Source organism: Camelus bactrianus, chromosome 3, assembly GCF_048773025.1.
Source record: "Camelus bactrianus isolate YW-2024 breed Bactrian camel chromosome 3, ASM4877302v1, whole genome shotgun sequence".
NCBI classification, from domain to species: Eukaryota; Metazoa; Chordata; class Mammalia; order Artiodactyla; family Camelidae; genus Camelus; species Camelus bactrianus.
Window position 1 is genome coordinate 90,159,655 of NC_133541.1, and position 20,101 is coordinate 90,179,755.

At 40.1% G+C, this 20,101-nt stretch overlaps 1 protein-coding gene across 4 annotated transcripts; it reads left to right on the top strand.

The window, feature by feature from the left end:
- Positions 1–9,678: 9,678 nt before the first annotated feature.
- On the top strand, positions 9,679–19,342 carry CTXN3 (cortexin 3). 4 transcript variants are annotated; one of them, XM_045507706.2, is made up of 2 exons: positions 9,679–10,194; positions 18,156–19,342. In XM_045507706.2, the coding sequence occupies exon 2, from the start codon at positions 18,246–18,248 to the stop codon at positions 18,489–18,491; it is 246 nt and encodes an 81-aa protein (XP_045363662.1). In that variant the 5' UTR covers positions 9,679–10,194; positions 18,156–18,245; the 3' UTR covers positions 18,492–19,342. The 4 variants fall into 4 exon arrangements, with proteins under 4 accessions (XP_045363662.1, XP_045363660.1, XP_010969865.1 ...); XM_045507704.2 differs by having other exon boundaries at positions 9,694–10,610; XM_010971563.3 differs by lacking the exon at positions 9,679–10,194 and adding an exon at positions 13,689–14,033.
- The last annotated feature ends 759 nt before the right edge of the window (positions 19,343–20,101 follow it).

The window sequence follows — 20,101 nt, forward strand, 5'->3', positions numbered from 1 at the left end:
TAGGGTCCTTGCACTGCTTTGCCTCTCACGGGTCATAACTCAAATGGCCCAGGATTCTTAGGTAACTTAATCCTTTTTTCTCAGTAGGAGATTATAGTGTTCTGAATGAGTTATCATGTCCAAAACCATGTAAGATTCCCTCCAAATTGCAGCTTGTTCTGGTTATAATATATAGTCTGAGAATTAAAAATACTCTCCCTGAAATAAAGGAACTCAATATTCTTAAAGTAGCAGAGCAGTGATTGCCTTATTTATTGATATTTCCTATAGTAAAACATCATTGAGATGAAACACTCTCTTTTGGTTCCAAGCTCATTAGAATACAATTTTGAGAAATGATTTTATAATATAAAACATGAACATAAAAAATTGATGAAAAGTTCTTCTTTAAATCACATTTTCATAATTTATGTGGACTTATAAATTAGCTAGTCTATTCCCCCAAAACAAACCCAGACCCAGTGCTATGCTCAGTGTGGAGCAACCTAAAATCCAGTATTTTAACTCAAGAGCATTTTATTTTAATTTATTTTTAAATTTTATTTTATTTTAATTCAACTGTCTGAACGTAAGAGGTGGAGGCAGGTAACAAAGGACCAAGGGAACTCAGCTGCCTGTTTGTTGAGTCAGTGGTCTTGCTACATACGTGGTGGCCACTTCAGGATCTTTACTAATCTCAGAACTCTTATAGTCACACAAGAAGGTGAATGGACCAGTCTCCATCAAGAACATGGACTTCAGATATGAGGGTGAATTTGGAGGGGGAGGTTTGTGGTTGTTGCTCTGAGGAGCTTTTTGCCTCTGCACTCAGGAAGCCTCAGGCTTATGTTCTCCTAGAGGCAGCGAAGAAGTAAAATCCATTAACAATGTTTATACCTTGAGGAGTCAGTCTCCAGTCATCTAAATTATCACTTCACCTTATTAGAAATGGTACTGCTCTTTTAAAATTCTGACTCTACATGGATCTAGGAGAGGGACTGACCAAGGTCAGGGTGATGACAAGAAGGATTTAAGAGGCTCTGTCCAATTAGGACAACAATAAAAGATGTTGGAGAACAGGAGAACAAGGAAGAGAAATGAAAATACTCTCTGACTAACAAAAAATTATTTTTGAAACAAAGCAAGTAGGTCAGAGTTATGAAAACGGGCACCTAAATAACTTTTCCCTAAGGATCTCAAACCCAAGAAATGGCTGACTGCCTTACCGCAGAGATCCAGTTTGCTGCCTCTCCCTGCCCTGCCCCAGCCTCTCAGACCCACCCAGGCCATGCTCCTTCTCTCTCTCTGCTGGAACAAGACATTCCTGCAGACCAGAGGGGCAGTGTTCTAACTCCACATTTGATAGTCTCTTGTAGTGTCCACATCCACCATCCCTGCCCACTAAGAAATGAATGTCATTGTTTTTCCAGAGGCGTCCATCAAACTTCATTTGTTTCCTTTTTTTAAGATTTCACATATAAGCAATATCATATGGTATTTTTCTTTCTCCTTCTGACTTCTTTCACTTAGAATGATAATCTCCAGGTCTATCCATGTTGCTGTAAATGGCATTATTTTATTCTTTTTTATGGCTGAGTAGTATTCCATTGTATATACATACCACATCTTCTTTATGCAGTCATCTGTCAATGGACATTTAGTTTGTTTCCATGTCTTGGCTACTGTAAATAGTGCTGCTGTGAACACTGGGGTGCATGTGTCCTTTTGAATTATATTTTCTCCAGATATATGCCCAGGAGTAGGATTGCTGGATCATATAGTAAGCTCAAAATCTGTACCTCTTGGGAGTGATGGAAATGTTAGCTATCTTGATTATGGTGGTGGTTTCGTAGGTGCATACACTTATTGTACATCTGAAATATGTGTAGTTTACTGTACAGGAATTACACAACAATAAAGGTGTTAAAAAAAAAAAAAAGTCCAAGTGGAGACTAGAAGCAAAGGAGATACAGGGAGGTTTAAGCAGGAGATCTGACCTAGATGAGGTGGAGCTGGAGCTGGATGGGAGACAGTTTGGTACAGGTTGAAACTCAAGGATGCTGAGATGCCAAAGAAAGGTTACTGTGGGGAAATAATCTATGCGGAGTCACTCTGTAAAGGGTAAAACTCTAGTTAAATGTCACTAGATGTGTCACTGTATGACAATGTTCCATGTTCCTACCTAGGGTAGGATTATACTTCTCAGCCTATTAAATTCAGATGTGGCCATGAGATTTGCTTTGTGCAGTGCAATTTAAGCCACCTGGTTGAGGCCTTAAATGCCAACACAAGCTCTGCCATGTTCTCTTTTCTCTGTACCTCCATATCTGCTAGAGGCTGGCCTCTCTGGGTCTTGGAATGAGGGTATCAATGACATTGAAGCACAGTTCCCAAATAACCCTTAATGAACATGTAGCCAGAAATAAATTTTTGTTATTTTCTGCCACTGAAAATTTGTTGTGTTTTTTTTTTTTTTTTTTGATCACAGGATTATCTAGCCACTCTTGAGTGATACAAATGAAGATTACTGATTGGAAGCCACTAATTAATAGTTATACCTGGTTAGACTTATTTTAATATGACAGGCAAAGTAGGACAATGATGTTGGAAGAGAAAACATCTGCAAAAAATACGACTACAATGTTTATTTAGGATGATCTGTAACAATTTGTAACAAAGAGTGAAATCTGTGGATAAAGTATTTGCTAATATTATAGCCAGTCAAGTGAAAAATACGTTAATAGGAGACCCAATCTTCATTATTCTCAAGTATCTTACAGCCTAATCAGAATGTTGGAACAAACTCACACACACACACAACATATAACTTTCACCAGATAAAATACATAAAGGGTCCAAATCTTGCCATTGCACGAGTCCAAGGTCTAAGGAGAACAAAGGTACAAGGTTGTTGAATTATATTACTGTGATTGTGTTGTTATTCTAATCATCATCACCATCATCATTATTATTTCACTCTTGCCTCTGTGGTGTTAGATATTAAGAAGACATATAAAGACTAGTTGTTGACTGGAGTTGAAAAAAAATAAGTTCCAATGTTTTTCTTTGGAGTATTTAGTTTCTGAGCCAGGTAACTTTTGAATGGACAATACTTGCAGGAAGAAAGGTAATTTATTATTATTTTAAATAAACAGATGGCTTAGGAATAGGAAAAGTTGTGGTTTATAGTGATGGGACTACAAAATGAGAAAGTTTCCAAAAAAGAAAAGATGCAAGGAACTGTAATCAGGTAGACAGACAAGGCTTGGACTCCATCTATCCCTAGAAGGAAATCAAGACAGAGTCCCAGGAGCCAGCGAGAGCGTGTCTCAGATCATAGAGGCTAACATGGGAAGGCAGGGCCAGGGGAGGGGTGACTGTTAATGATCAATGTCCCATTCTTCTGTCCTGACTTGGTCTATGAATGTGGACATGTCCAGAGAATGATGCAGAGATTTTTCTTCATCCTTTTCCCATTTGCAAACACAGTTTTTCTTGGCTAACACATCAGTAATCCATATTCCACTGCATACTGAATTGGCATTTGACCCAAGCTCCTACCCATATTCGTGACAAGCAACACCAAAGATGGGGCCCTGGGGAACACTAAATGTTCATTTTTCTCAATTGACATTACACCTACTTTTGAATTAAGAAAACTATTAAGAACAAAAACAAGGCCCCTTACTGAACGTAACACTGAAGGACATTCTCAGGAGGACAAAAGCAAGTGGAAGGGAGACTTGGGTAATATCTGCTCTGTCTCAGGTTATTTTAAAAGTGCCATTCTTGAACATTTCAAATGAAGAGCTGCTTTCTTCCACAAGCTCTTTGAAAACTGTTACTGAATTATATTCAGTCCCTATTAATTTACCAAGCAGCATTTTCACCTTTGTGTTAGTAATATACGCTGAATATACTGAAGAATACACTACTGCATTTGTTTATGTACAACTCCTGCAAAATAAACTTTATAAAACAGAGTACTTTTTAGATTACATATGCTATCTAGTGCTTCAGCCACACAACCATTCTGAAAAGATTTTATCTTTGAAAATTTGAAAACAAGTACATCTAGCCTTTCCTAGCAATGGAAAATTCACTGAACATATAATAAAAAATAAAACAAAATAGTCTGTTATCACTAATGACACATACTCTACTTCATAGCTTTCTTCCAGCATTTCTGAAATTGAATGGGATATAAATATATACAAATAAATAAATGAACAAGTAAATAAATATAATTTAGCAATATAAATAAATAAATAGATAACACAAAAAAGATGCTGTCTGTGTAATATGGGAAAACCAGGATGATAGTTCAGATTTTAAGTGCACACAGGATGTTTGGGGAGGACCAATAAGGGTCAGCTTTACTTATATGCAGAACAGACCACAGCCCTTCAGAGGAGATTCTGGGTATTCAAAAAACCTCCTATTCTCAAAGAATTATCCACTCATTTGATGTTGGTACCTAGGATGACATTGTAAGGAGACTCACTGCGTGGGTTTCAGGCAAGGTTTTTATTTATTTCTTAATGGTTTGCTCAGACTACACTGTCTTTGCAAAGTGAAATTGCACATCGTCAAACAATATGCATGTGGTTAAACAATCAAATTGCTTAGGAAGGCTTCTAATGAAAAGGAGCAACCCTTTGCATGGCCCTCATCTCTCAAGTCTCATCCCAAGGAGAATGAAAATTTAACAGTTGCCCTCTTCAGTTCTCTTATTATTATCTTATTAACAAACTGACTTCACCCTTGCCTATTTTGTTGACGTTCACATCATCTCTTCTGTTTCTGCCATCATAGGTGATGCTTCAGCTCAGCCTCTACCACCACCCTTCCGGACGGTTGCACCAGGATTCCTGGCCCACTAGTTAGTTACCTCTACAAGCTCGGAAGGCAGTGGGGTCACTCATGCGTCCCCAGGCCTCCCACTTCTTCCTATTTTTAGCCCCTCTTCTCTTCCTGCCTTCCTTGCCCTGCAGTCATCCCCTATGCAGCTGCGGCCTCCTGTGCACGTTTTCTAAGCTGGGCGCCTCCAGTCAGCACTCCTCCATCCACTCTCCTCTCCCAGAAAGAGACCAAGCTTCTCTCTGCCTCTTGTTCAATCCTGTTGTCTTTATTTCTATGGCCTTTTATTCTGGTCATTGTTTACCACCACTCTAATGGGAGGTAAGCAGGGGAGGAAGGGGGGAAGGGAGAAAGAGAAGATGCATGTATTATGAATGGGCATTTCAGCCGGAGGTTCTCAAAGCAGGGGATATGCATTTTTCTTATGATGGATCCATGCATTCAATCAGTTTTTTCAAAGAGGTCTCTGATTCCCCAATTTTAAGCTTAAAACTTAGAGTTAAAATGCCTAACATGGCCAGACATTCAAGGAGAGGGAAAAAACACCTAACCATATCATTTTCAAAATATAGGCTTCACATGCCTTACATCATTAATCATACTGGTTTCTTATTCAAAATACAGATTCTTGGCCTTACTGAATTCAATAAACTGGGCCCAGGCCTCTCAAACTGCATGCTTAACAAGCTTGTGATGTAATTTAATATTAATATCAATATACTTTATTTATAAATTAAACTGGTGTCATTTACTATCACATCAGAAACACAGATGATTTATACCATTTATGCACTTGCTATACATAAACATGTAATATGTGTTATTTAAAGACAAAATTACAGATGACAGGCCTCTTACCAAAGTTTGGAATGTAGAATTGAAAGAAAAACATGTACCCTTAGTGCCTTTTAAAATATGCTGTATGACAAACTTTTGACTGATCTCACTGAAATATTTGTAAACTTAAATATTTTCTCAAGCATCATCTATAAAATACAACAATGAGATAGCTGAAACTTGCATTCAGTGATCACACATCATAACTGCTGTTCATTACCAGTGCCTCAGCCTCCTTTCCCTAATTTCTACAAGTTTAAATATCAGAAATTGAGGTGGGGTTTTCATCATTTTTTTTTTAACAAGAATTTCTTAATGGCTTCATATGATTTTATTTTTCTTCTCTGGGTATTTTCAAATTGATTTTTCAGTGGCAAGATTTTCAGTTGCAGAATTTTTGTCAGGTATAAAAGTCAGGCTCAAAGGTCAGTAATTCTCAGGTACAGTCTGTTTCATTTTCTAAATCATCTTAATGTTCTAAACTGCTCAGTCGTCAAACTGTCCACACAGCTTCCCTTCTGAAATGCAGCTGTTGAACAGAAAGAAAGAACAGTGCCAAATGACAGCATAAAAACTGAGAGGGATGGTTTGTAGGAAACTCTTAATTGGCACTTTATATGACATTTTAAAGGCATTAAGTATTTCAAAGTCATTAAGAATATTGTTATTATTATACAAGTCATTTTAAAAGAATAAATTTACCCACTAGGCTGTTAACTCCTCAGTATGAATTTCCTTTGAACAGTGAATAATCTACAGTGATGTTCTTGTACTCTCATACTATAATTAGAATTAACAACTAAAATTTTTCAAATATTATCTTTAATTAGAACTAATCCAATGTATTTTGTGACGCTGCTCCTTTTTATGGTTGGACATCAGCATTTTCACGAGCATGTGTTTCCTTCTTATCTGCTTTATGGTATTTGACTTATAAACGAAGAAGTAAACAAACTCAGTAATTTCTAGGGTAATCTGTAACCCTGACAAGTATGAAATTTCATCGGTGTTTTCTTTCTTTCAAATCTATTTCCACCGAGGTGTGCATTGTTTCTCTCGTTTTCATTTTGAATACTTCTCTGCTCCAGATTCATCTGCTACTAATTGAGCATTCAACATACCACAGATGTGAGGTGTACAGGAATGCATTCCAGAAAAGATTAAACAGGAGGCTGCCAATTTGCAGTTGGACTTTAACCTGCTTGCTTTGAATAATGCTTGAATATAGATCCTAATTCACAGGCTTGGTGTGAATATTATTAAACCTTCCCTACTACTCCCTTGCACTTTGAATGTTCACTGACCTGTGAAGATAGCCGAGTGGATAAATAAACTGATACTTAGACCTGGCAAACCAGAGGGATATTAGAAAGAGAGCTAATCTTGATTTTCTTTTTTACTTCATGTTGCATGATGTATTGATTTTTTTTAAACTACAAAAATAAAAATGACACACATAAACTGACTTCCAAATCTTCTTTTTAAATGAATTGAAAGTGGTGGCGTCATTAACATGTATCTGAGTCTGCCTGGTTGTACACCCTCAGCTTCACGTTGGCTGGCAGTCGCATGAGTTACAAGCGGCTTTAGCCTCAGAAGGCAATTGTCTATGAAAGGAGAAGGTCCTAAAGGAGAAGGGCCCTAAGGGCTGAGAGGTCAGTTCCTGCCACACCATCCATCTTACTCTGTATATTCTTTTATCTGGAACTTTCTTGAAGTGAGTAGTCAGAAATGTCCAATGTTGTCACAAAGAACAAGGAAGATTAATGCTAAAGATATTGTTTTTGTTTTTGCTTGAGTCAATTAGAGGCCAGAGATGACCTTGTGAAATCAGGTCTTGTAGAGAGGTGAGGACATAATTCAGATATCTGGGTGAGGAGTGAAGGAGGGGTAAAGAAGTGGGAAATAGTAGAGGTGGGTTCATCTGTCAAGAAGCCAAGCAACCATTGCTAGAAGATGAGCTCCTCTGGACCCTTATCAAGAAGTCTCCTCGAATTGTGCAGTCCACAACCTGGACAAACTGAAGCAGGGACCTAGTACCCATAGTTTCTATTATCTGCAACACTGAACACTGAACACACATGACGCTTAATGAATAAACTTAATGAATGCTTCTTGAGTGACATCAAAGAGAAAATGTACACAAAAAGAAGAAATGATTTTTACCAAGAAGCTAGTGATGAAAATGAAAAGAAAATCATGTTTATATTTTGAAGATTATACTAAGAAATAATTCAATTTTATTTTGAGAATTAGCCAGAAAGAAACATAATGATAGTAATAATAGCACAGCTTTCTGTTGGCATCAAGTTTGACAGCTCCCGACACCTTTTTTTTTTTTTCATATTCATTGTCTATTTCTTTATCGAGAAGTGCAGTACAGGACATTTAGGGAAGAACTGTAACCTGAAGAACATTAAAGGTGAGACAAAATGAGAAGGTAGGAAAAGCTCTTAAAATAAGAGTTTTAACAATGTTAACTCATGGTGTTGTGTGGTTAAAAAGAAAGACTAAATTACCACACAGGAATAACCCTGGGATCAGGATGGGTGAGAGAAGCACGGCATATACGACCTCTAAAATCAGCCTGTTTCATCACCATTTCATGTTAGGCTGAAACATCAAACAGCCTTCTATGCTCTCTGATTAAAGCTGGACCAGAGAGCAGAAACTGGGGGAAGAGCTCAGAAAAAAAGAAAGACAAAAAAGCTACAAAGATTAGTCAAGACTAAAGAAACAGGACCTGCTATCAAAGAAAGAAAGTTTCTGTAAATCCTTATTCACTGTTTCAGAATTCATGGTGATTAACATAATGGAACTTATAATTATCTTAGAAATATCCAAAACTTGGCTAGAAGATCTTTGTACCAGCAGAGCTTCATCAAATGCCCTTTGGTTTACCTAGTTCAGCTTCCCTGGGGGAAGAGCGTTCTAACAAAATCTTGTGGTGGTTAATGACTGCGGTGAGGATAGAATAAAAAGGAACATGCCAACTCATCTAGATTAAGTAAGCAACAGAGGAGTTAGTTTAAACAGAGGTTGTCAGAGGGGGGTTTTGGAATCTACTTCTCTGGAGAGTTTTAAAAATAGGCCAGGCTCTCATCTCTGGGATGGCTTCAGCCTGCGGAGGAGCCGGAGGACAGTCACAGGCCTCTCACGTTCCCTCCCACCTCCCCGTGTCTAAAGGCTAAAACAGTATCTGAGGAGGCCTCTGGGCACGGGAAGCCCGCAGTCATCCAGGTTCATTTCTAACTTGAGTTCTTTCTGACCACATGGAATGATAAGTATATAAGTCAGGGTGGGGTCAGAATGTTCCCTCAGCCACACTGTTGGCATTGCTGAGACAGGGCGCTCTGTCTACCGGCACTGTGGGCTGAAAACCACCAAGGATACCAGTTAGTACTGAACGATAGTGCTCTGCTGGATTTTGTTTGTCCCATTTTTGTGTGTGTGTGTGTGTGAAAATATAATAAGTGACACTAACTGGAAAGAAAATTCATTTAAAAATCTGAAAAACATATGGGGAAAGAAAGAACCCTCATATTCTCAAGAGGGGAGTTCTAATGTCAAGCATTTGATTCCAACATTAGACCCTAACATTTAGCATTTGAATTTCTTTGGGTCTGAGGCTTATCCAGGACTGTCATCCGTTGCTAGCAGATGGGGGCGGGGGCAGGTTTCCTCTTAGGAAATGAGCCCCACTCCAGTCCTCTAGAGCTTCTGGGTAATGGCCAGCTTCTCACAAGAGCTGACAAGACAGCAGAGCTGACAGGCACAGGCAGAGCTGGCTTGAAATATCATGCACCCCATCATTTGGTGGGTGGGTGTTGTCGCGAACTGTGCTTCCACTTCAACAAAGAAAGTGGTGAGTTGCCAAAAAACAAGGATGTTCCCTCTTAAGGATGATGCTGAATTCTTTCCAGAGAAGCACTTTTTTTTTTTTTTAAAAAAGATGAATTTTATGCTAAAATATTTTCCAAATTTATTTAAGCACTCTATCCAAAGAAAATAATTAAAGTATTATGCCGAGTAACTAGAATCTTTAGAATGAGAACAACTTTCTCTCAACAAAGATCTATGTTTATTCATCAAGTGGTCTCAGCTGGCCTGTGTGGGGTAGGGTCAGGCCAAGGTTGCAGTGATGCAGGCTGGCCAAAGGAGACACTGGACCTGGCAACCCACAGCCTAGTAATTTACAAACAGGTGGTGAAAATAGAATTCTGTTTTTTTTTTTTTTATTGTTCTTTCCTCATTGCCTCCCTTAATTGCTGCTTTTCTGAAAGGTCGGTTTTGTTTTCTTTAGGAAAAGGAGTCTTTCTTTCCTCTCCCAAATACTAAGTTGATGCCCTTCCCTAGAAGTCTTCCCATTAATTAAGCTGGCCTGAAGGTCATAAGCCATAATCAATATGGAGGCCGGTTGCTGCAAGGTGCTAATTGACATCCCCAAAGAGGAATAGTGTCAACAATCAATAGAGAAGAGCAGAGCGCGGGGAGATTTATGGCTTTGATTTTGAAAAGGTATGGGAATGCCCCGTGATGTTTTCCCCCGTACTCCTTTTGAATGTTAATGTTTTCTTGAAGATGATTTCAGACACACTGCTAGGATACTGCCTCTACTCACTGAAGCAGAATCCTCTGAAGAGTTGCTGAGGCAGAACTGAAGTCATGGCTCGCCTCAGAGAAGCAGCTGTATTGGCCGCTAATGATGCCTCACACAGGAAGACGATGCTCCTTTAACTCGGGGGTTTTGATGGGAAGTTTCTAAGCCTGAAACAACAGCTTTAGATCTGGGGTGTGCCACCAGCTGCTTGCAGCCACCACTGTCTACTGCTTTAACACAGCTTGGTCGGGAAGAATGGAAACTAAAGAGGCTTGTAACTACCTGTAACTGTTCCACCAGGAAATGGATCAAGTGTTTGTTCAACCAGATCCAGGTATTTGACCAAAATCTGTGTCTATGATGAGCTAATTAAATGCTTTTCTCTAACTTTGCAATCTGTGCATGAGCAGTAATCGCATGGATGCCTTTCGGATCCAAGTTCTGAATTTAGATCTAGCTGTCAGATAAAGTCTAATTAAACAGTTGCTGGGTAAAGTTAACGCAAGGGGGTGAAATGTAATGATGCCTTTGTTTTTAAAGCATGCTTAAGTTTATAATGCTACTGATACTGGATAAAGGAATAGTAAACCAAGGCTTTTCTTTGCTAGACTGCAGTAAATTATTCCTCAAAGCTCTTTGCCCATTACAGTATTTTTTGCCGTTCAAACCTTTCAAAATGTATCAGGGATGTTTTAATTTGTTTACAAAGGATCACAAAGCAACAACTCCTAATGATAGGGCTGACTGTCCCTTGCGTCCCTAGGTGATGAGCAGTGAGCAGCCCGGGCCTTTGAAGATAACAGCAGACAAATTTCTTTTTCTTTAGGAAACACACAAGGAAAGAGAAAGAAAACTGGGTAGAACAATAAGCTGTATTGTTTTAAGTAAAAAGTTCCATCTTGTTGGTGGTGCCTTCTGCTACCCCCATGTACTGCCTGGGAACTCACATGGTATTTTTCTAATGTTCTCAGCAAGGCTGCAGCATTGCCCTGCAGTCCCTTTAAAACTCTTTAAGCAGATGCTAGGAGGAAGATGAAGACAGGGAAGAAGTAAAGCTGAGGTTAGGGCTCAGGCTGAAGACAAAGGTCTCCTGCCGACCTAGAGCTGACAAGCACGGTGAAGGGTACAACAGGGTCCACTCCCAAACCCGAGCAGATGTGTCTGCAGACTGACTTTGCAGGCATGGTCAGAGGAAACAGACCTCCCAGTGCAGCAATGAGGGCTGGCAACAGTTCTAAAACTGCCTGTTGACATTTGTAGCTGGCCACGTTCACTTGTCTTTAAAATCATTGTTTATGGGCTTTCTACTAGCCTTGGGTCTATTTTTTGAGTGTATAAAATAATATTTACTCTTAACCATCCTGTGAATCCTGAAGCAATGGGGCTATTGTATTGGAATGGGAGGACTGTATTTGGAAAAGAAGAAAATACAAGTTGCCATGTATTTATCACAGCCAAAAAAAAAGGAGGGGGGTTGGTTAAAATGCATGAAAGTACCTAGAAAGAGCCAGGAAATATTTACCTGAAGTTCTTGGCTGGCCACCAAGAGGGCTATGATTCTTTGAATTTATACGAAATATTTTGTATCTCTGTGTGTATATCCTGGAATACAAGTTACTGTTCACTGGGCTCCTAGACAGAATTTCCACAAGATTCAGAGGAGGGTAACTTTTGCTTAGGTAGTCATTTGATTACTTAGATGATGAGGTAGCTTTGGTGGAGGGCTCACAGTTGTAAGGGGAGATGTAGAATGGGGTTGACTGGGATGTGTACACGTCTGGCGGGATGCAGGGTGGGGTGTAACTCCAGAGACTCCAGCTATACAAACAGCAATGCAGCTGAGGCTTCCTTTAGTTCAAGTCGAGAGGGATTCTTTTCTCCCTCAGTCTCAGGATATGTATCACTTCAATCACGGAAAGCCACTTTAACATTTCAACAGTCAGCTTCATGACTGTTGAAGAATAATGCAGCAGTTTGGGTAAGTTTGCCTCTGCCCGTCACTGCAAACTCAGTCCCGCCTACCTCGCCAATTCCCTTCCTGTTGCAGTCCACAGATCGGTCTCACTCGGCAGCCAGATAAATATAAACAAGGTACACAGGGTGTCTTTGTGGGACAAAGTGTCCTGTAATCATATGTGAGTGAAACTGGACAAGCCCCTGAGTGTTCTTGCTCAATGGACAGACTGTTTTTACATCTACTTTTGAAAACATGTCAAGTCACATAAGCAGGTTTCTGGCTTAGAGGTTTTAAAAATTAGGTACAGCAATTACGTGGTTTAGGAGTACTTAAAACACAGACAGCGCTGCTTCACTGCACCCTACATGCCATTAGCAGCCAAGGGATGAGGACTTCCTACTCACTGCAACGTGCCAGAGAGAAGCCTGTGATCCCACACCCCTTGGGGGATGTTACTCTTTTGAGTTTTATGATTTGGGGCTCCATTCCTTCGTGGGAAATTAGAAATAAACCTCGTTTTGCACAAAGATGAGACAAAGAAAAACACGCACTCATCCTCACCTATTTCTTGAACACTCACTACGTGCCAGTCAGGACGACACATGTACTGCATCAACCCATTGTGGGAGGGAGGGCGCATGCATCGATGACCGCAAAAGCGAGAAGGTGGAATCAAACGCCTGGGTGTGGTTTCGCAAAACAAAGGGGCCAAGTCACACACTGTCTGTGGAGTGTGTACCTACTTTTACTTTAACCTGAGCACCCAACCCTCATAACTCGTGACCCTTCTCTTGCCTTTTGAAACAGCCTACACTCTATGCAGTATGTATCTCTCTAAATAAATCTACCTTTATTCAAAAAACAAAAACAAAAAAAACCAAAACCAAAAAACAAACAAAAAAGGGGGCCAAGTGCACAGAACAAATCCTGTTGCTGTCATTTGAAAAATAAGAAAAGAAACATGCCATTGCTTGAGGGTATATTTTCTTTCGATAAAATATTTTTCTTATCGTGAAATTGTACAATGAGATGCTAACGAGATGTCTGAAGGACCCAAGCTTGAGAAGGGTACAGGTTGACGTTGATAGTTTCCATGTAAGACAGTTGGATTCAGGATATTGTCAATGACTACCCTTCTCCATGAAAAAAGCAATTCAGGTAAGAAAGGACTGACACTTTAAGCAGAAAGGAGAGTGCTTAATTCCAGTGGACCCCACCCACCAGCACTGAGGGCAAGGAAAAATTTAAAAGCCAAACAACCGCTTTTTAAATCATAAGATATGTGACTATTAAAGTGTCACTGTGACTTAGACTATTTGTGATTCTTTGAAACGAGATCTATTTCAAACACAATGGTCTGACATCCCAGTCCGGCTGGATAACATGTGCTCCCAGCCCCCCACCCCTCCATCAGATGGCGTCTCCAAGTTTGAATTCAGTTTCCTGGACTTGAAGGGGAAGGCGACGAACACCGTAGAGACGGGTCCTGTAATAGGTGCTGCTGCAGGATGCAGGGGAGGTACTGCTGAAGACACAGCAGGAAGCCCCCGTGCCCTTGGGGAAGGGAGAGACTGGGCCCCCCAGGACCGAGGAGGAGGGACTGATTCTGTGTGGGCCCCGAAGGCAGAAGAGAAATCCCCAGGTGGGAATAGGGGAGGGAGGAGAGTATCAGGCAGAGAGCGTCATGACTCAAAGCTCGGAGGTGGGAAACCTGGAGGTGTTCAAAGAACAGCAGGTGTCAGGTGGAGCTGCAGAGCAAAGTCTGGACGGTCTGCTCAGGTGTCTGCAGATAAACTGCATGTAAGTTTGTTCTTATCCACTGGTTTTTGTGCTCAAAACCAAATGTGATGTGATGTTTGTTCCTTTTTAAATCTGTTATGAAAATATGTTAATACCTTAGAAAAATCCATTGTCAGAGTATGACCCAACTTGTGGTCCAGGAAACAGGGGTACTGGGTCCATAAGGGGGTTAATGGGTGGGTTAGGGTCTTGGACATCAGAGAACAAAGGCTTTCTGAGGGGAGGAGTGGTACGATCTGAGCTTAGAAAGATGAACCTTGACGCAGTATGAAGGAAGTATGGGGAAAGAAAGAGAGGGCTTCTTTGAAAATTACTTTAAAGTGAGTGGTCAGTGGTTAGGATAACTGGGCTAGGATGCACTGCTCACATGGGGCTTCATAAGTAATTCAGGGTATTTACATTTTGAGAATATCAGAGTCCAAGGAGCTTGGTTTGCTCCAAAAGGGATGTAGTATATGACTTTTGAAAATGGCGTCTTTTAATTAAGGTTTCCTGGGTCCATATTAAAATTAGACTTTATTTCCTGAGCACACACAAATGGACCCGGCAGAGGAAAGACAGGTGTGCTGCATGATGGGGGAAGCCAGGCAGGATTAAAATACTGCCGTGAGTAACTGTGGTCCTTCTTAGACTTAAAATAACTGCCTTTTCTTATTATTAACACTTCTGATGGTTGTGTCAAAATCTTTTGAGATAATTTACCTGCCTAGATTCCACTATTCATCTAAAAGAGACATTTCATTATTTATTTAAAAGCAATCATAAACATTTTCTGAGAATCATTTCTACCAAAAAGGAACGTGTTCATCTAAGAGAGACATTTTAAAAAATCTAGATGTCTTTGAATAGTTTTGTACTTGGGTAGCCAAGTGGTAACATTTCTTTCTTTCTCTGCATCTTATTATATAGATGCTTCCTTTAACTTAAACATGCTGTTGAGCTTTCCAAATCTGTAAGTTATTGATTAGCTGACTGCGGTTTAAAATCATGCAGGCTCTTCTAGGGATATCAATCAGTCCTAGGCAACATTGTGAAATAGTTGGCATTTCTTTCTAGATCTCTGGATCTCCATCTCCCTTTATAACCATCTCCTGCTCTTCTCTCCTCTGCACCCCTCCCTCTGCCGGACTCTTCTGCTGGGCCATCTGTTCACGCATCCCATGTCTGCTTCCCACAAGACCTCTCCTGCAGCCCCTCACACCCAGCAAGATCTTCCCCCAATTTCCTTGCTATCTACTGTTTTTCTTCCTCCTTCAAATAGGATCAGTACTCAAAGACAAATCCCTACCAACGTGTTAATGCGTCACTTTCCTCGGTAAAATACTGCAGTTTAATAGAGGCCTTTGATGACTGGACTCAATGACGTCATTTTAATAGGAACTTGGGTACCACATGCTGGGACAGGAGAGGCTTACAGTTGATACAGATCTGTAGAGTTCTCAAAATGCTTTCATCTCCATTTCTTATCAATTTGGTACATCTAAAAGGGGTTGGTGATGAAAGGGTGGGAAGATAGGAATATGTATTTATATTCTGGCAGGCTTCTCAAGACCCGTGATCAGGCTGCAAAGAGGGTTAACCATACCCTTGCATCTGCCTTTTAATCAGCATAGGGTGGTAAAATTGCAAATTAAAACTGAGTCTTAAATCATTCTAATATTTGGCTTCCCTGTGAAGAAACCAGACCTCAGATTCACTTACAGGGAGTTGTGGCTGATAATCTGAATCGGGACGACTAGGTTATTTAGAATGGTTGTCCATCACGACAGCCCCCACATGAATGGAGTCCCAGTTCTAAAACCTGAGTTATGGGATAAGCCTGGGAAATAAGAGATGTTGAGCTAGGAGAAAAGGATTTGGTAGAACAAGGATGCAGAAGACTGGTCCAGGGTGTCATGATGGCATTCATCAAGTGGAGACCAGGGCTGGGAAGGGAGGGACTGAACAGGTATTGCTATACTAGATAGCCAGCTTATGGCTAGAGAGTTATTATCATGGGCTCAAAAGGTTCTGTGTCTAGTTCTTCACCGTTTTCATTGAGTCTCACAGATCCAGAAATCTTTATGTTGTAAATTTACACAGTTAATGGTCCTCATTTTTCTTATATTTCCTTTTTGGATTATGTAGTCTTTTCATAAAGAATATTTCCTGAAAATGTATACTTGTCTCAGCTGTGTTGAGAACAGACAGAGAAAAGGACTCTGGCTTCAGTTGGGCTGGAGGAAAAGTGGACATAGAAAGGGATTCAAGGAAGCCAGTGGGGAAGGCAGGGGTCAAAGTGACAGGTCCTGAGCAGGACATAAAAAGACAAGAGGGAACATGACAGGTACTGCTTAGACAACTATTCCTCTATCACCACCTGGCTTTTTTTTTGACCCAGCACCTGGAAAATTTTATATTTGCTATATTTAAGTTCAGTTTGAGTATGTGAATGTCCCTAGTTAGAAGCACTAGGGAGAGCTGCCTTGGAAGATCTGGCCACCCTTTCCTCCCCCCTCTCCAGTTACCTCTCAGACGGGGAGGGTGCTTAACAACAAGCAAATTAAAACCAAACCCAATCCATGAATATTCTCTGTGTTACTAAGGAGGCTTTTAAAAAACAGAGTCAAATTTTATCCCAATCTTAAATTGAAATAAAAAAAATCATTAAATCTATCGCCACTATTCTAGCCTTTAAAAAGTCCAGAGTCATGGAGCTGCAAACTATTCTTTTCCGCAAACTAGTAACTCATTCCTCCCAGATACTGGTTGTAAATTCCTTTAAAAATTGTTTTTTAACTTTGACTTTGTAAATTTTGAAGTGTCAACATACACGCAAAACTGTTAATATGATCACTAATGCTATACTTCAAGGTAATGATTATAAGCTAACTTAAGAAATACTGTGTTAATCCTTTCGGTCAATAATTTCTATTTTTCTTTGGTTGCTTATTTTCATTGAGCATAATTTCTTTTGAAGCCATGTTAATTTCCATAGATGACTATGTAATTTTTCTTACAGATTCAGAAATATGTCATATGATTTTTCTATACAGTAATATAGATACTTCTCTTTATAAAACATAATTTAAATAGATTTAGTTCAATATATGAAGGTGTTCATGGCCTTTGTGTACAGTTCAATTTGCCTTTAAAGACAAACAGTAAGTATCCATATACCTTAATTTTTCTACTAGCAAAATATAACATCTTTTTCCTTCTCTTCCTCTCACCAAATGGTCTTAAACAAACAGTAGAAAGCTGCTGTAAGGCTTTTAAAAATGCAATCAATTTCTCTTCTCTGGCTCAGTTCTCTAGGTCCTTCCCAGGGTCAAGTATTGAACCAGGTTTTTGTTTTTTGAAGAAAAAAGGCAGCAGGAGTCTGATGGTTTGGGAGTCTGAGACATCCTTTTCCCACGGTCCAGGCTAGAGAGAGCAAAGGAGAGGCATCATAGCTCCCGTAGTCCTGCCTTCAGTGAAGTAACACTTTGTTTTGTTTGTTTTTCATCTTCATATACTTTTCAAAGGCTTTTCACAGACATTCATCTTCATGACAGCACCATGAGATACACAACTATTTCTATGTCCTTCATTACAGCTTAGTGACCTCTTCAAGGTCCCACACTCATTGGAGACCAGAGGCTGGACATTTCAGCCTCAGTTTCCTCTCCTTGGGCTAGAGTTCCCTGCTTTCATGAAGCTTGCAGTAGAGTGGCTCATTTCTGTTGTGTTTAGCCACTGCCCTGGCACACAGCAAGTGTCCGTTCAATGGTATTATTGTAAGAATGATGTGAGAGTACTATTATTGGAGGGAATCTAGAAGAGACTTGGCAGGGAGGCTGGGTTTGGATGTCAAGCTGGCAGCACACCCTGAGGTCAGCATTACTTTGCACATTTCTCATCTCCTGTCCTCTGGTTGCCTTCCCTGCCCAGTCCTCCTGGCCCCAGGTGGCTGCTCTGAGGACAGCCTGGTAATTTCATGCAAGAGTAACATATCTTTCCCCATAATTATACAGAATTAAATATCCCTGGTGAAAAAGTTTAGCGAGTCCTTCTTTTCTCTGAAAAATATGAAGATCAGCCTAGAAATAATGTTGTTCTTTGGTGTTTATTCCCTTTCCTTCCCTTTCTTTCTTCCTGCAGCCTCTCCAGGGTGCAACCACCATGATCTCAGCAGACTGATGATGGAAGAGAAGGAACCTGGGAGATCCTGTGCTCCAGTTTCCCTGGACGATGGAGGGAGGACAGCCCGTCCCTTCACCTCTGGTGCCCCTTGGGAACGTGTCGTCAGATTCTAGCATGTCTCTGGAGCAGAAAACCACGTTTGTTTTTGTGATTTTGTTGTTTATTTTCTTGGGCATCCTCATCGTGAGGTGCTTCCGGATTCTTCTGGACCCGTATCGGAGCATGCCGACTTCGACCTGGGCCGACGGACTTGAAGGCCTGGAGAAAGGGCAGTTTGACCATGCCCTTGCCTAGCGGGACAGGAGCAGGTGCTGCTTCTGAGGAGGAGAAGTGATTCATGTCTTCACGAGGGATTCTCTTCCATCAACATTCTCAGCAACTCAAGTTTTAACCATATCTGGTTCTAGGACCACAATCCATTTATTTGGTAGACATTTAAGGATATTGGAAATGGAGATTTCTATTACTAACTGAAATAGGAAAGTTTGAATTTCTATATTTACTCAATGAATGAATGTTGTTGAAAGCATGTGATGGTGAAACCAAGAGCATCAATAGTGACTTTGCCTAAAATGAAGCACTGTCAGACCTGACCAGAGTATAAGGATCAGAAAGGATTTGATCTGAATCTGATGACAGGACCAAGAAGAGGCTTCCTCACTCTAATTCTGTCACCCAGTTTTGTTCTATTTTCATGGCAATCTGGGTGCTGGGCAGAGAATGAGGAAGATTGTGCTGAGTGGCCTCAGCACAGGTACTTGTCTTCTCCTACAGCAGAGAGCACTGGGAGGCAATGGGAGGGCTTCAAAGAGGGGGTTCTATCCCTGGAAAGTATGAGTGAGGATGATATCACTTTATTTTTCAAATAAAACTGATTTCAAAAGCTTACGAAGGTTTTAAAACTATTTACCAGGCCAAGTGCATTCTAGGTATTCATATTAGTAACATGTGTAGAGGTAGCTATGCATAATGTTGAATTTACTGTCTTTGCACAATTGATTGAAATAATAGGTTGCAAATGCTGCTTCAAGTTGTTTTGTTCCAAATAAAAAGTTAATTGTTTAGAGAAGACTTTTACAGTCTTCAGAGGAATGTGTGTATATGGCTGAATACAGAAACTAAATAAAACTGTTCAAGATACAGAAGTGTCTCCTCTCTTATTCCAGCAGTGTGTTGTACCTCTGTTCCGAGAAGGAGAAAAAGAGCAAAGACCATGAAAAGTCATCTAATTCATTCCTCTCCCCTTTCAGGAAGGGCTCCCACAAATTGTCCTGACCCATGAGACCTATTTTGAGCACTGTTTTAAGTCCACCAAAAGAAGAGATGTGAAAACCTCTTATTCCAACTTCTGTATTAATAGGAACAAACTTGCACCTAAACTAAACTCAAGTTGTATTTATAGTCTGTATCATCTAATTTTCTCCTCAGTTAGCCATCATTTTTTAAATTGAAAAGAAGTTTAAAAAGCCAATTGTGCCTAAAAAGGCAGCCCTTAGTAAAACTGCTAACTTATCTCTTATTTAAAACATTTTTGGAGGTCCTTCTGTCCAGATTTCCTTCCTCTCCATGTTTCCTCTTGAAAAATAACAGCTTTATTGAAATATAATTCACATACCATAAAATTATCCTTTCAAAGTACACAAATCACTGCTTTTAGTAATTCACAAAACTGTGTGACCATCATCACTAATTCTAGAATTCCATACCCACCAGCAGTCACTTCCCATCCCTCATCCTCTCAGCCCCCGGTAATCTCTAATCCACTTTCTGTCTCTGTGGATTTGCCGACTCTGGATATTTCAAATTAATGGAATCAAAGAACACGTGGCCTTTTGTGTCTTGCTTCTTTCACTTAGCATGTTTTCAAGATAGGTTCAACCATGTTGTAGCATGATCAGTACTTC